The sequence below is a fragment of the Cydia splendana genome, chromosome 4 (genome assembly GCF_910591565.1).
Source record: "Cydia splendana chromosome 4, ilCydSple1.2, whole genome shotgun sequence".
NCBI lineage: Eukaryota > Metazoa > Arthropoda > Insecta > Lepidoptera > Tortricidae > Cydia > Cydia splendana.
Window position 1 is genome coordinate 1862142 of NC_085963.1, and position 16795 is coordinate 1878936.

A 16795-nucleotide genomic window follows, 5' to 3' on the forward strand; every position below is an offset into this window, starting at 1 on the left:
TACTCTATCTCAGTATATATAAGTTACTCTATGGGTCCGACGCCCGGCAACGGAATGACCTGTCTAGAATGGTCGGCCATATTTATACCTTGACCACTCCCCCTACCGTGCAAGTGTGAGTGAGATGGAAAAATTCGTAATAACGGCGATGACGCAACATTCAATTGTTCGTTAAGAATCATGCCCCTATTGTTGTACCTAATTATTTCCAGTTGTTCCAGAATACCCAAACGCAATCCCTTTTCGCAAACATGTAAAATATCAAAAGAATGATTCTCAGATAAAGTGTGACCTGTATCTAATAAGTGCTTTGCAAAATTGGAGTTCTCTGGATGGTTATGTCTATATGACGCAACATGCTCTTTATACCTAGTAGTGAAACTACGGCCCGTTTGCCCCACATACACTTTATTACAATCGTCACAGGTAAGCTTATAAACTCCAGACTTTTTCCCATTCTCGATCTTATCTTTGCCATTGCAAAGCTTCGAGTGCAAAGTATTATTTGTCTTAAAGGCCACAGGAATGTCGTTAGACTTCAAAATTTTGTAAATTGCATCAGACAACTTGCCAACATAAGTTATGCTCGCTTTATATTTCTTAATCGGTTCAGAGGATCGTGCCGCATACAACATAGTGTTGACCATACTATTCCGCTTTTTCCTGATGATACCATCCACAACAGACTTATCGTAACCATTCGAAACTGCTAAGTGATAAATATTATTTAATTCAATCTGATAGTGTTCATCAGAAAGAGGCACAGTCAACATTCTATGCACATAACAATGAAAATCAGCCAACTTATGCTGCCACGGATGCGTGGAAGAAGCCGGGATAACTGTATCGGTATGTGTAGGCTTACGGTAAATTTTGAACTGATGCCTGTTGTTTACTTTAGTGATTGTTAAATCTAGAAAATTCAATGAGTTGTCTTGCTCTAGTTCCTTTTTAAACTTAATTTTTGGATGCTTACCATTAATTTCAGCAATAAATGCATCCAGCAGGCCCATACTACCCGTCCAACAAATAATCAAATCATCCACGTATCTAAAATAGTATAATATATTATTGTTGCCCACAATATGCTGGTTCTCAAAATGGTCCATAAAAATATCAGCCATCAAAGGACTTAGTGGTGAACCCATAGCCAAACCATCACTTTGCAAATAATACTGTCCCCCAAATCTGAAATAATTTTGTTTCATACAAATCGCTGTTAGATCTATCAATTCATCTACTTCCCCTGGATGTAAACGTTGCCTTTCAAAAAGACCCTTAATAATCTCCAAAGTCTCTCCATATGGCACATTTGTAAACAAACTGTCTACATCCAATGAAAGAAGAACAGCATTATCTGGTATGTTAATGTCCTGGATCTTTTCTATTAACTGCAAGCTATTTTTCAAGCAATATTTCGGCTGGAACTGGGACTTGTCTCTTATAATGGAATTCAACCTTTTTGCCAGATTATAAGTTGGCGCACCCAAATATGAGACCACTGGACGAACTGGGATATTATCCTTATGAATTTTTTTTATGAATTTCGACTTAGTGCAGAAATACTTAGCAAAATGTACCCCAGATTGTTCTGGTCATTGGATCAATTTAAATTTGGCCTTCCCTTGTTGATCTGGTTTTTTGTTCTATCCTCTCTAGCCTTATTTCATAGTTATCTATGTCCCTCATCATGATGTCGTATGAGAGTTTCAAGGGTTCCTGGAGCTCGTGTTCGTCCATGTGGGAAGGCGGCAATATCCTGTAGCGGCGCAGCATGTTGGCCAACATAGTCTTCATCGACATCATAGCGTAGTTGTATCCTAGAAACAAAGCACTCAAATTAATAAATAATCGAATTTAAAACTGTTCTCAAAACCAGACCATAAATAAGAATGCTGCTTACATGCAGTCAATTTGATCCAGAGCTTGACCAAATTGAATAAGTAGTATTAGTAAAATCGTAAATTTTCTTAATAAAAACGATTGTGATGTTGATGTATTATATGCTGGCCAGTGGAACAGAAACCTTCTCGTGTGGTAGACATATGTTTATGTTAGCTAACCCAATCAGAGAAGGCCCAATAAGGTGGACTGGTGATCTGATCAAGAAAAGAACGCAGGGAACCTTTGGTCGAGAACAGACCAGTAGTTTTGACCATAACTCTCTTCCAGACCATATCAACCACCGTAGACCATACAGGTCCAGCAGTGGATGCCTTCCAGTCGATATGATGAATGCATGCATATGCAGTAAAAAACTAACCAAGGCAGTTCCTCATGGGCAGAGAGAAGGGCTGGAACTGCGACGGGTGCTTGAGCGGCCCCTCCAGGAAGCGCTCCGGGCGGAACTGCTCCGCGTCAGCCCCCCAGAAGGTGGGGTTGCGGTGCGTCGCCCAGATGTTCAGTATCACAGTCACCCCGTTCACCAAGGTTGTGCCAGAAGCTGCGAATTCGTTAAAAAAGGCAATTCAGTTACGTCCTTCTGTTATGTGTTGAAATACTTTAATCTGTTGCGGGAATCCGAACTAATAGTCTTTGGAAATAACAAATTTAAGTTTTGGAGCCACGTCCGAACTAAATGGCGATATAGCTACATGAATAACTCAGTTTTATGGCTGCGTCGGTGCCACTGTATATTGTGACTTGGTTTAGAAATACCTACTAACAGATATTAAAGATTTAAAGGAACTCGCAAAATATATCTATAAATAAAAAAAACTTTTACTTATTCGTTGCAATGTTTTTTTCGATAAGATGTAAAAATTAAAGAGAGCGTGTGCAGAAAACACAATTTTTTTGCTGAATTTGACCACAACTTTTATAACATTTTTCGCTCCGTATGACCGCAGGAATGCGCGGTTAAAATCTCTCGAGTTATATGGGCCCACCGTGTATGTTTTGTGGTAATTGAATTTTCAAACGTTAATTTTTGCAAACACCTGTGAAATTCGAGGCACAAATTATTTTTTAGACTTTACATCCCTAGGTACTACTATTAATACTCGTAACACTTGTAACAGGTACTATAGGTACATAGGTAGTTTTGCCAATAATAATAAAAAAAAACATTTATTACAGGTTTCAGGACCCATATTACATTTAAAAAGAAAAACTGACATGGACTGTCAAGTCGCAATTTTTTAGGAAAATATTATTTTATTATTTAAATCATGGGAAATATCACCAGTTTTGCAACGATTTGTACTGAAGCCCCCATATCTACCTCGATATAATATAAAGAAGGCTCCTCCTATTCGAGCCTCTGAAGTTATAAATATTTTCTTCGCAATCGGAATAAAATCCAAACGAATCCATGGCAACGCATTATAGATACCTAAGAAGATACTTTAGGTATCTACCTTCCACCTACTAAATTGTACCTTCGTTGAATGTGCAAACAACGCAGCGTCCGCCCAAGGCCTATTGACTTCCTTGGAATGACGTAACCCTTCATAATTGTCTCGGAGTAAATATCTATGGAGTAGAGACGCGCACTAATTTCTATTTGAAAAATTCTGTCATTTTTGGCGCGGGGGACGAGGTAACGCACACAAATAATGTTAACACTAATGCATTTTTAGCATGCGTCGCTACACACGCACACGACAAAATTATCAAACACTAGCAAAAACTATATTCACACAAGTACAAGAACAAACACAGACAACCCTGTCCGTGAACGAGATGACGTCAGTTCTAAGTAAACCTAGATAGTGCGAGGGACGCGCCGATAATATTGTCGATATTTTATTGACAATGAAGTTTAATTTCTGCTTTTATCAATTATAATAATATTACAATATCAAGTCTTTACCAGCATTTTACTAACTTTCAATTTTTGTATTGTTTTTAGATGTTGTTCTAATAGTTTGTCAATTTGTTTAGGGCGAATCTTGCAAGCTGATATAGAATGATTTTTTATTATCAGTTCATTAGTTAATATTTTACATGTTGGTTTACTTCTGGAAGCAATGCAATATACTATCGAGCATGCAGATCTGATGACAGAGATGGAACGCGGCCATAGGATGTCATTTAAGGGATATTGAGTAGGGGATAATTAGTATATATATCGGCGGTAGATCGTAAAATCGGGCATATGAGATATTCCTAGGCATATCATGAAACTCCGCCATTTAATAATCTGCCTTTTGCATTTTTTGCCACTGCTAGTGCTGCATTCTATGTGACATTTGGAGCAGAATGCGTAGGTGCTAGGTAGGTACTAAAATCATACGCTACCCAAACACGTACTATAAGTAGGCTGTCAAGCCATTTCAATGGTTATCATTTGCTAAAATATAGGCCATCCTACTTATTCGATATGCCTAAATGTTGAGGTTTGCACGGTATGGCCGGTGATCACTAGTCAGAACATGACATGCCGGCGTTTCATGATCTGCTTAGGAATATCACACCTTGAAGTTAGCACGATATGGCTGGTGGTCACTAGGCAGATCATAATCTGCCTAGGAATATCACTCCTTGAGGTTTGTACGATATGGCTGGTGTTCGCTAGGCATCATGACCATCTGTATATTATTCATTATGTTTATATCGATTTTACCGATATTGGTTTTTATGGTGTCCCATCACTAATATTGGTACGGTGATACCAGAGTAATAAATTAAAAGTGCCTATTTATGGAAAGTGACAGCCGTAAATACCTTAAATTAATAAAATATTTGACATGTTAAATAAAAATATATAGCTGGTCAAGCAAATCAAAAGCAAAAACGCTCAACTTTTTTTGCAAGGAGAGAGCTGTACACCATACGTCTGAATTTAGTCTTCTGCCCACTACTGAAAAAGAGGTTGGAGATATTCTAAACAGTATCAAGACCCATGCGTGTGGTCATGATCAGATCTCTATTGACATGTTTCGCCTTACACTGCCTTTCACACTCTCAGTCCTTACAGCAATTATAAATAAATCTATCGAAACCAATACATTCCCGGCAGCGTGGAAACACGCTCTAGTTAAACCAATACCAAAGAGCGGAAAAACTGAACAACTAAAGGACTTACGTCCTATAAGTCTTCTACCAGTTTTGTCCAAGGTGCTCGAACGAGTCGTCGAAAAACAATTAAAAAGCTATCTAGAGCAAAACAACTTCCTTCCTACAACGCAGTCTGGCTTCCGCGCTGGCCATGGGACTTCCACTGCGCTCTCACATGTTAGCGATGATATCATAACAGCATCCGATGAGGGAAAGAGTTCAGTATTAGTACTACTCGATTTTTCGCGAGCGTTCGATTGCCTTAACCCAGAGTTACTCCTTGCAAAGCTCTCTTATTATGGCGTATCAACTAATGCACAAAAATGGTTCAGCTCATTCCTCATAGGAAGAAGACAACAAGTGGTATCTGAAGATGAGAAAGGAAACCAAACAGCTTCGCAAATACTGAGTCTAAACAGAGGGGTCCCCCAGGGATCGATACTGAGCCCGCTTTTGTTCATTATATTTACGGCGGATATGATAAAAGTTTTGAAGTATACTAAAGTCCACCTATACGCAGATGATACTCAAGTCTATAAATCATTCCATGCCAAAAATGCTGTACAGGCTTTAAGTGAAATCAACAATGATTTGAAAGCCGTGTCGGAATGGTCACAAAAAAATAATCTTGTTGTGAACTCAGCTAAAACAAAATACATGTTAATGGGCACCAAAAAACAGGTTGAATATGTTGCTAACCAAAGCTTGCACCTAAAAATAAATAATGATGTTATTGAGAGGGTAAACAAGGCTCGCAATTTAGGTTTGATCATGGACGAAGAACAGCGATACGTCGATCATATAAACATGAAGATAAAGAACGCGTTTTATAAACTAAAAGTCCTTTACAATATAAGGAAATATTTGTCTTACAAAATAAGAATAATTCTCACTGAACTTTTGGTTTTATCCCCGTTTAACTACTGTGACACTGTATATGGGCCAAGGTTGTACCAATATACCAAGAAAGCAATTCAAAGAGTTCAGAACGCATGTATTCGGTTCTGTGTTGACGTACCAAAAAGAGCTCATATCTCCCCAATATTGGCTGAAAGAAAAATTCTAAATATGGAATCTAGAAGGGAGCTTCACATGGCTTGCCTTACACATAAAGTAGCATACACCAAAATACCTATTTACCTATTTCAAAAATTATCCTTTTATACTGAAACTCGTCGACCTAAAAGAAATACAATGAAGATGAAGTTAATAATCCCGAGATATAAATCTGCAGGATTTAAGGGAAGTTTCAGGTACGCCGCTTCAAAAATCTGGAATAATTTACCACCTCCAATTAGGCTAAAAACCTGCTTGCTGACCTTTAAAAAACAATGCAAAATATTATTATTTAACAAACAGGCTGAAGCGGCGAACCTAAGATAAAGATAAATAAAAATAAGTATCTGAATAAATCACCTGGTTAAAGTATTATATTTTCCACTCTTTAGTTCACTTTTAATTTAATTTAATATATTATGTATTATGTAGATGTTAAAACGCGGTTTACATATAATTGATTTGTGGAGGTGCGAAGGGAATCTGGTTCTGGCTGAAAAACAGCGCTAAAGTGTCACCCATGTGGGCGGGCATTTTCAGCATCATGCTGACGCCAAAACCGTTTGCCACATTATTTAGAATAATTATAACTTATACTTAATATTATTAGAATAGTTAGTTTAAGTTAGTTTAGTTTATATTTTGTACTTCTTTGTGGCAATAAAGCATTTTCATTTCATTCATTTCATTTCAAATCTTGTCAGTAAAAAAGGCGCGAAATTCAAATTTTCTATGGGACGATATCCCTTCCCGCCTACATTTTTCAAATTTGCCGCCTTTTTCTACTGACAAGATCTGCTTGACCAGCTATATGTAGAAACTAAAGGAAAAATTAATTTTCAAAAAATAGTCTATCGGTAATTTTACGTTATTTAAGGGTTGTGCACAAATCACGCGAGATGTTTTCGACTACTTTTTGATCCCCCGTTCCCCTTTTCTTTATTCTTATAGATCTATTTATTTGATTAAATAGATTAGGTTGATATGAAACTAAGGTGTTGTGGGTTCACAATCAAACCACTGTGTATGGTTCATAAACTGTATTTAAATTAATATCTTTACAACTTCTGAGATATAACTAATAAGATAAACGTAAATAATTTGCATTGAACAAAAGTGAATTTTCTAACAGTTAAAACTGACATGTCGACATTAAGTATAATATTCTATGGCAAATAAACGGCCAGTGCGGGTTGGAACCTCTGTGGTTCCTACAATACTCCCCCCCTAGACCGTGGCTACGGTCGATAATATTCTTGCAGGTGAGCAGGAAATCGAACATGCCGTCCACTCCGTGTCCTTTGCGCTAGGTCCTGGTCTGATGACGTTTGATCATCTGCACCATGATTTGAATCAGAGCTATCTGAAGCTGTTTCGTCGCCTGTACGCGCAGGTGATGAGAAAGGTGCGCAATCATCTCTAGCTAAATACGCTGGTTTCAATCGGTCGATTGTAACCTTAATTGTTTTTCCGTTAACTTCAATATCGAAGGTTTTAACTCCGTGGCGCAATACCTTGAACGGTCCTTGGTATGGTGCTTCCAGAGATCGTCGTTCCGGACCTTGACGTAGAAATACATATGCAGAATCCTTCAAGTCTTTCGGAATGTAAAAGGGACGGTTGGAGCTCGTGTGCCATGATGTTGGCTGCGGAGAAAGTTGGCTCATGTGCTTTCGAAGGCGACTGGCAAAATCGGAGATGTCTACTACTGGCTCTGGAGAAGATGAAGAGAAGAACTGACCTGGTAATGTAAGTGGTTCGCCATATAGCAGTTCAGCAGGAGAGCTACTAAGATCTTCTTTCCATGCGCTTCTAATGCCCAGTAGCACTAAGGGAAGCGCTTCTGTCCACCGAGTTGTAGCGTGACACATAATGGCGGCCTTAAGTTGTCTATGGAGCCTTTCCACGAGACCGTTAGCAGCCGGATGGTAAGCTGTGGTGGTTAAATGGGTCGAACCCATGAGTGCTGAGATTTTTTTGAACAGTTGTGACTCAAATTGACGTCCGCGGTCTGTAGTTATTCGTTCTGGACAGCCGAATCGTGCAATCCAGCCTCCAACGAAGGCCGCGGCGCAGGTGTCTGCTGTGATGTCTTGTAATGGGTAAGCTTCAGGCCAACGAGTGAAGCGGTCAACGATTGTTAGACAATACCTGAAACCTGATGACAGTGGTAAAGGGCCCACTATATCGATATGTACGTGGCGAAAGCGTGCTGACGGAAGGCTAAATTCTGCCAAGGGTGCATTAGTGTGTCTTGTGACCTTGCTACGCTGACATTGTTGGCATTCTTTTGCCCACTGCATACAATCTTTTTTAATGCCAGGCCACACAAACCTTTGGGTCAGTAAGCGACTAGTTGCCTTTGCTCCAGGATGGCTAAGGTTATGAAGTGAATCGAAGATTTGTCGGCGGAATGCTAATGTAACAAATGGTCTTGGTTTCGATGTAGAAACATCACAGTAAATTTGTGCACCTGAGACTGGGGCTGTAATCTTTTGTAGCTGGAGTGAAGATCCACCTTGTAGAAGCTCCGACAGTTCAGTGTCGCTAGTCTGGGCTTCCGCGAGGGCTTGATAATCTAAGAATTTTGTAACCTCCTCGATTCTCGAGAGAGCGTCAGCCACTATGTTATCCTTCCCAGACACAAATCGGATATCTGTCGAAAATTGGGATATAAAATCGAAATACCTGAATTGTCTCGGTGAGCACTTATCGCGGTTTGTCATGAAAGCAAACGTTAGTGGTTTGTGATCAGTTAGGATTGTGAATGAGCGAGCTTCTACCATATATCGGAAATACTTGATGGCTTCATATATCGCGAGTAACTCTCGATCGTATGGGCTATATTTTTGTTGAGCCGAATTTAGCTTCTTGGAGAAGAAAGCCAACGGTTCCCAGGATCCGTTTTCGCGTTGTTGAAGTACAGCTCCAATGGCGACATCTGATGCATCCGTTTGTAAAGCCAGTTCTGCGTCAGAGTCTGGGTGGGCCAATAAAGTAGCCTTTGACAGATGTGACTTACTCAGTTGGAATGTCTCACGCAGTGCTGGGGTCCAAACAATAGGTGTTGATGCTTTCGGATCTCCAGCGAGCAAGGCAGTAAGTGGTGCCAATATTTTAGCTGCTCCTGGAACAAACCGCCTATAGAAATTAAGCATACCCAAATACCTTCGTAATTCCTTAACGGTTTGCGGCGCTGGGAAGTCGTTAATAGCTTGCACCTTCGACTCCAATGGACTTATGCCCTGTGCTGAGACGCGATATCCTAGAAAGGTTACTTCAGATTGACCAAAGACACACTTCGAAGTGTTGATCAAAACACCGTAGTCTTGAAGTCGTCTGAAGAGCTGACTCAGATGTTCTTTGTGCTCGATTTCTGAGGATGAGGAGATCAAAATGTCGTCTAGGTAACCGTAGGCAAAGTCGAATCCGCGAAGGAGTTCATCCATGAACCTTTGGAATGTTTGGGCTACGTTACGTAATCCAAAAGTCATAAAGGGAAATTCGAACATTCCGAAAGGTGTCGTTATCGATGTTTTGGGAATATCCGGTCCATATACGCGTATTTGATTGTAGGCCTTGATTAGGTCTATGGTGGAAAATATGTTTTTGCCTGCTAGCATATAAGCGAAATCTTGTATGTGACGAACAGGGTACTGGTCGGGTATAGTTCGAGCATTAAGCGCCCTATAGTCTCCACAAGGTCTCCACCCATTGTTTTTCTTGCGCACCAGGTGTAAAGGTGACGACCATGGACTCTCTGATCTGCGAGCTGTGCCGTTCTGCAGCATGTCATCGAATTCTTTTTTAGCAATCTTTAAGCGCTCAGGATCCAGACGTCGAGGGCGGCTGGAGACCGGGGGCCCAGGTGTTGTCCTTATATGATGCACTGTATCGTGCTTAGGGGCACCTAGTTTACCGGCGGGGCGAGTGATATCCGGGAAGTCACGTAGAAGTAGCGTATACGTGGAGTCGTTAGTCAAGGTCGTGCGAATCGACGATATAGTTTCAGCCGCGCTGACTTGCTGTGCGTCAGTAAAGAGAGAAGTAGTTTTGTCAATAAGCTTTTGATTGCGGCAGTCGACGAGCAAATTGTAAAAGATCAAAAAATCAACGCCAATAATAGGCTTCGAGACATCGGCTACTGTAAATCGCCATTCAAAAATTCGTCGCAGGCCGAAATCGAGGTGTAAAGTAATATAACCATACGTTGCGATTACTGTACTGTTGGCGGCGTATAATTCATAATCAGTCTTCTTTCGACGTTCGTTGACAAGTAAACGCGGAAATACGCACAGGTCTGAACCCGTGTCGATTAGATATTGGGTCTTTGTTGCACGATCTGTCATGAATAGACGGCCTGACGAAATGGGGCAGACGTTTTCGGCCACTATTGCCTGCCCCGGATGTTTCCCGACTTGAATGTACATGGCTCCACGCAGTTTGTTGCCTTAGAACTAAAATGATAGTGGTACCAGCAAACAGTGAATCCTTCAGGAACGTCACGGCGAGTATATGCAGAGCGTTGGCGAGATTTCGATCGAGACGCGTTTCGGTTCTGAGATTGGTAGAGGCGAGTCTGTTGTCTACCTCGGCGTTGCGTATTGTCCTCGCTGAGTAAAGCTTCCACTTGCTGTGCTAGCTGGTCAACGCGTCGACCTAATTCTGATACGGCACCCGTCGGTTCCGCTGATGTGCTGGCTACGTGCCTCGAACTTGGTGCCAGTTCTTGGATTCGGTCGGCTAACTCTGCTATATCATCGAGTGGAAGTCTTGGTTGCGACGCCACAATAGTTTGTACATTATTGGGTAAACGGCCAGACCAAACTTGACGTAAGAAGTCATCAGGAACTGATGGTCCAGCTAAACTTCGTAAATGCCTCAGGAATTGTGTGGGCTTGCGATCGCCGAGTTCTTCATGTAGCATCAGTTGTCTAATTTTTTGCTCCTGAGAGACTGACAATCGTCTAATTAATTCAGTCTTCAGTTTATCATACTTATTTGATTCGGGTGGCGATAAGATTATATCCTTAACTTCAATCGCAAACTGGGGGTTGAGATTTCCAATTACATGATAGAATTTAGTTGTATCGCTGGTGATTCCGGATATAGTAAACTGACTTTCGAGTTGTGCGAACCATACCGCCGGCTCTTCGGGCCAAAACGGAGGAACACGTATGCCGACTCGGAAAACGCCGGTCGTTGGAAATGTACTGGTTGATGGTGGATTCTCTGCTAGCACTGCCGGAGGTACCGTCTCATCACTATTGTTGTCGTTATCGTTCGACATCGTTCTTGTGTTTTTAGTCGCGGTCACCAATGTGGGTTCACAATCAAACCACTGTGTATGGTTCATAAACTGTATTTAAATTAATATCTTTACAACTTCTGAGATATAACTAATAAGATAAACGTAAATAATTTGCATTGAACAAAAGTGAATTTTCTAACAGTTAAAACTGACATGTCGACATTAAGTATAATATTCTATGGCAAATAAACGGCCAGTGCGGGTTGGAACCTCTGTGGTTCCTACAGTGTTATATAAAAATAATGTGTTACATAAATTATATAACAAAAAGCAACGCAAATAGGGCGTATTACTGCAATGTTCTGCCGCCAGAGTGTAGCACTAAGCTAGCTAGTAAATTTTCTCTTTAATATCAATAGTGATAGAGAGGTTAGATAACGAAATTTAATATTTCTTGTTCCGCGGCGGACCCCCCAGATTGTGATGGATTGTGGTAGTCGCGCCCCCTACGCAGAGTTTCGCATAATATTTCCTATTAGAAATTCTACTCGTACCTAAATAATATTTAGAAAGTCTTCTTTAGAATTACCCTAAATTAGATCTAATACCATATCACTGGTATCACTGTCAGATTGACAATGTTTTTTAGTTATTTGCAAAGTTAATGCACTATTTGATAATATTTAGATGTAATAGTACCTACATATGATAAGAAACGTGTTATTTTTGTAGACTAGACGTTTTCGATCTCATTTTGAACGAGAAAACGCTGCAATTCGGCATTTTCGGCTCCTATCATTCCGCTTAGACTGACGTTTGCTGAATGGCGTATGACGTGTGGCAACTAGTTTTATATAACCTCCTTGACCGGCGGCCGCGGACTTTTTGCAGAGGGGAACGCCTGTTAATGGCCGCTCCATAGATATTTACTCCGAGATAATTGTACATGTGTGCTCCGTTCCTAGAGGAGGATTGCCAGTAATTACCATAAAAATATTTTACTACAGCAACATTGCTAGAACTGGCTTCGTCTATACGATTTCTAGGAACAAATCCAATTATTTTATCAAATATATTTTGATTTGTATTTTATGAAGTAGTTGAAGTCATATGTAAATTATTATCTATTTTAGTTTGTCTTTGTCTATGTTCATAAAATCTATGAAGGGTAGACGTGCCTCTACCCTCCATGATAAAATAAAAAAAAATCTTTGTCAATAGGCCTCTTTGATAGGCCTTGATTTGGGTCTGGCCGGTAAGAACATAGGCAAGACAAAAGTCTGTAATGTCAATGCTGTCATTAAAGTAATTTCTAAATTTTCGATTTAATACATATCGACATGACACTGGCTACTGTAATAAACGCCATAAAAAAAAAAAAAAAAAAAAAAAAAAAAGTAATTTAACGCAAAAATATCAGTTTTCATATAAAACGATTTATTCACTTGAAATATATTTATTTACCTATTAATTTTAAAAATAAAAACGATTCATATGTACGAGCAACATATCTAAATGCGTCTTCGCACAGACTTAGTTAAATTTAAACCGCTGTAGTAAACCAGAAACAGCGATAATTTCAAGGTAAGAAATACATATATTAATCTTTAAATAAAAATGAGCGTACTAATTGCCAAATTCAAATATAATAATTTAATCTAATTATCCCCGTAAGTCCCGCGGACGCTATATCGCGTCCGAAATTTTAATCAAAATTCATCATAGATGTAAAACCTCACATTGATAAAGCTGGTAAATTTAGACCCGGTAGCAATTAGCGACGTTAGTAATTAGGCAGTTAGATTATATTGTTTAATTTGTGACTGTTTTGTTTTAGAGAGGGAATCAGCAGATGGCTTGAGCGTGAGATAACACTATAATCCTGGGCCGTCATATGATTTCTTGGAAAAAGCTCAAAGGGCACGTATCTGCCGCATATCCAGACTAGTACCCCGGTGACCAAGAACGCTGCGCGGAGTTGTGAAGCAGAAAATGTCCGATAACCGGATAGATGTAATAACAACTTGTAACCATTTGCCATATCAATGTATGTATTCATATGTATTGCTCCTAACATATATACATAATCATTACCTTTTAACGTATTTTTTAATTTATTTGTGATATGCTAATTTAAGAGCGCATTAACGTGCACATTAGCGCCGCTGCTAAATAATCGTGATTATTTAAATTTAATTCGTAAAAACTAGTGCCTACGTCAAATCATGGGATTAGTTGTCAAGCGGACCCCAGGCTCCCATGAGCCGTGGCAAAATGCCGGGATAACGCGAGGAAGAAGGAAGAAGGAGGAATGACAGGTATTTAAAAAAGGGGGCCGCTACGGACTGTATTGTGTATTTAAGTATCTTTTGAATACATCAAACTACTTTTTATGTTACTGCATTCGTCAATCTACGCGTCCAAAGTTAAAACGGCCGTTTTTGTTTCGAGCTCATAGATCGGCGAATCCAGCAACATAAAAACTAGTTTGGTGTATTCAAAAGGTACTTAAATACACAATACAGTCAGTAGCGGCCCCCTTTTTGAAATACCTGTCGCTAAATTTAAATAATCACGATTATTTAGCAGTGGCGCTAGTGTGCACGTTGATGGGCTCTTAAAAACCTGACCCCAACAAAAAAGAAAAAATACAAAAAGAAATTCCCTCTCCGGGATTCGAACCCAGGACCATTAGCTTCCTGAACAGGCGGGTATTACTGCCAATACCCGCTAGGCTAAACGGGTTGTCAATTCTAATTACAATGGTATCCTACCAGAGCGCTAGTAGTATAAACGAACTTTTGAAAGGGACATTTTTTTGTATGGAGTTATCGTTCTTCTCCTAGTGAGTATTATATTCTTTGGTTTAGACCACCAGTCCACCACACACATGGAAGGTTAATAATTAAGGCTGCTATTTAACTGATCACCAGATTTAGTAAAATTTAATACCAAAAAAAATCTATTTTACCACCCTAAAATAATGAATGATCACCAAAATTATAACCCCATTTTAAAGTGAAATGATAACCAAATTTTTACATCTTGCTATCCTATTAAAGAAAATGACACCAAAATAATCATTGTAAACCCAAAAATAGTAAATGACCACCAAAATTAGAACTCCATTTTGATGTAAAATTATAACCAAATGTAAATCTTGTTATCATATTAAAGCAAATGACTCCAAAATAATCATTGTAAACCCAAAAATTGTAAATGACCACCAAAATTGTAACCACATTTTAATTAAAAATGTGAAAATATTTAATATAATTACCGTTATCCTATTAAATTAATTAATCCACTTCGTCACCTTTTTCTAGTAGCATTTTATTTCTGTAACAGTCGCAGTTCTAACCTAACCTAACCCACTTTTCTAGTAGCATTTCGTTTCTGTAAGGGTCGCAGTTCAAACCTAACCTAACCTAACCCACTTTTCTAGTAGCATTTCTTTTCTGCAAGGGTCGCAGTTCAAACCTAACCTAACTCACTTTTCTAGTAGCATTTCTTTTCTGCAAGGTTCGCAGTTCAAACCTAACCTAACCCACTATTCTAGTAGCATTTCGTTTCTGTATGGGTCGCAGTTCAAACCTAACCTAACCCACTTCTCTAGTAGCATTTTTTTTCTGTAAGGTACGCAGTTCAAACCTAACCTAACCCACTTTTCTAGTAGCATTTCTTTTTTGTAAGGGTCGCAGTTCAAACCTAACCTAACCCACTTTTATAGTAGCATTTCGTTTCTGTAAAGGTCGCAGTTCAAACCTAACCTAACCTACTTTTCTAGTACCATTTCGTTTCTGTAAGGGTCGCAGTGCTAACCTAACCCACTTAACTGATAGCAGTTTGACTTACTTTTCTAGTAGCATAACGAAATGCTACTAGAAAAGTAGATTAGGTAAGGTAGGTATGCGGTGCGGGGTACGGGGGGTTGAGCGGGAGGGGCTAGTAATTTTGGCATCAGTTTACTTTATTTGGTAATATGTATAAATTTTTTGGTAATCATAGTGGTTTATTTAGGTGAAAATATCGCATTAATTTGGTCTTCAAGATTTGGTGATCATTAATGATTTTTGGTAATCATTCAATATATTTGGTATTTGAATACAATTTGAAGTGCAGTCGTAATTAAAATGGTGGTACTTTTGTATTTTTAGGCCTTATTTTTTTGGTGTTCAGTAATTTTTTTTGGTAAGCATGATTTTTTTATTTAGGGTACCAAAGTATTTTTTGGTGGTCATTATATTTGTAGCCAATAATTAATAAGATAAGATAATATATTGTAGGACTTGTAGGTTATACAATGACCAGCGGCCTGTGGGCACAGAATAACTAATAGTACTACCGTACTGTGGGTTAGTTATACTCAGAGAGCACTCAACGCCCTACGAGTCCTCTATAACATGTTTAGGGTCCTGATGGGGCTCCCTATAGATTCTGCAGCGCATCTGGAATGTTCGTTGACGCTGACGCCCAAGTAGAGGACTTCCACGCAAATGCGCAAAATGATTTCCCCTAGTCCCAACAGCATTCTAAATATAGTAGCGGATAGGCCAGGCAGTCTTTTGCAAAGACACTGGATGTCTGCACTAATAAACCCTTAAACCCCCATACTGGGGATGTTTATTATATACCTAATGCGGTTTTGCTCACTGTTTTTAATTAGACAAGTACCCTTGTTCGAGCTGTTTCTTAGGTGAAAATTCAATTACCACAAAACATACACAGTGGGTTCATATAACTCGAGAGATTTTAACCACGCGTTCCTGCGGTTATAAGGAGCAAAAAATGTTTTCTCCACACGATTTTTTTAATTTTGACATCTTACCGAAAAAAAAATTGCAACGAATAAGTAAAGTTTTTTTTTATATTTAGAGATAAATTTTGCGAGTTTCCTTTAAATCTTTAATCTCTGTCAGTAAGTATTTCTACACCAAGTCACATATAGTGGCACCGACGCAGCCATTAGTTCGGACGTGGCTCCAAAACGTGGATTTGTTATTTCCAAAGACTCGAATTCGGATTCCCGCAACGAATTAAAGTATTTCAACACAGAAGGACGTAACTGAATTGCCTTTTTTAACGAATTCGCAGCTTCTGGCACAACCTTGGTGAACGGGGTGACTGTGATACTGAACATCTGAGCGATACACCGCAATCCCACCTTCTGGGGGGCTGACGCGGAGCAGTTCCGCCCGGAGCGCTTCCTGGAGGGGCCGCTCAAGCACCCGTCGCAGTTCCAGCCCTTCTCGCTGGCCATGAGGAACTGCCTTGGTTAGTTTTTTACCCATCATATATCGGCTAGAAGGCATCCACTGCTGGACCTGTATGGTCTATGGTGGTCGATATGGTCTGGGAGAGAGTTATGGTCAAAACTACTGGTCTGTTCTCGACCAAAGGTTCCCTGCGTTTTTTTCATGATCAGATAATCAGTCCGCCTTATTGGGCCTTCTCTGAATAGAATAGAAATGTTTATTTGCCAGAATA

General features: G+C 39.5%; 2 protein-coding genes across 2 annotated transcripts; both read right to left on the minus strand.

Moving 5' to 3' along the window:
• Nucleotides 1-1608: 1608 nt before the first annotated feature.
• LOC134789612 (probable cytochrome P450 313a1) lies at nucleotides 1609-2468 on the minus strand (the record flags this gene model as incomplete). Its single annotated transcript, XM_063760183.1, has 2 exons — nucleotides 1609-1820; nucleotides 2264-2468. Coding segments are annotated over 2 exons (417 nt in total), but the record flags the coding sequence as incomplete, so codon positions are not given.
• Nucleotides 2469-7363: 4895 nt separating this feature from the next.
• On the minus strand, nucleotides 7364-11347 carry LOC134789613 (uncharacterized). The gene is made up of 5 exons (XM_063760184.1): nucleotides 10648-11347; nucleotides 9218-10399; nucleotides 8531-8713; nucleotides 7572-7798; nucleotides 7364-7438 (listed from the first exon to the last, which is right to left on the minus strand). The coding sequence occupies exons 1-5, from the start codon at nucleotides 11345-11347 to the stop codon at nucleotides 7364-7366; spliced, it is 2367 nt and encodes a 788-aa protein (XP_063616254.1).
• Nucleotides 11348-16795: the final 5448 nt, after the last annotated feature.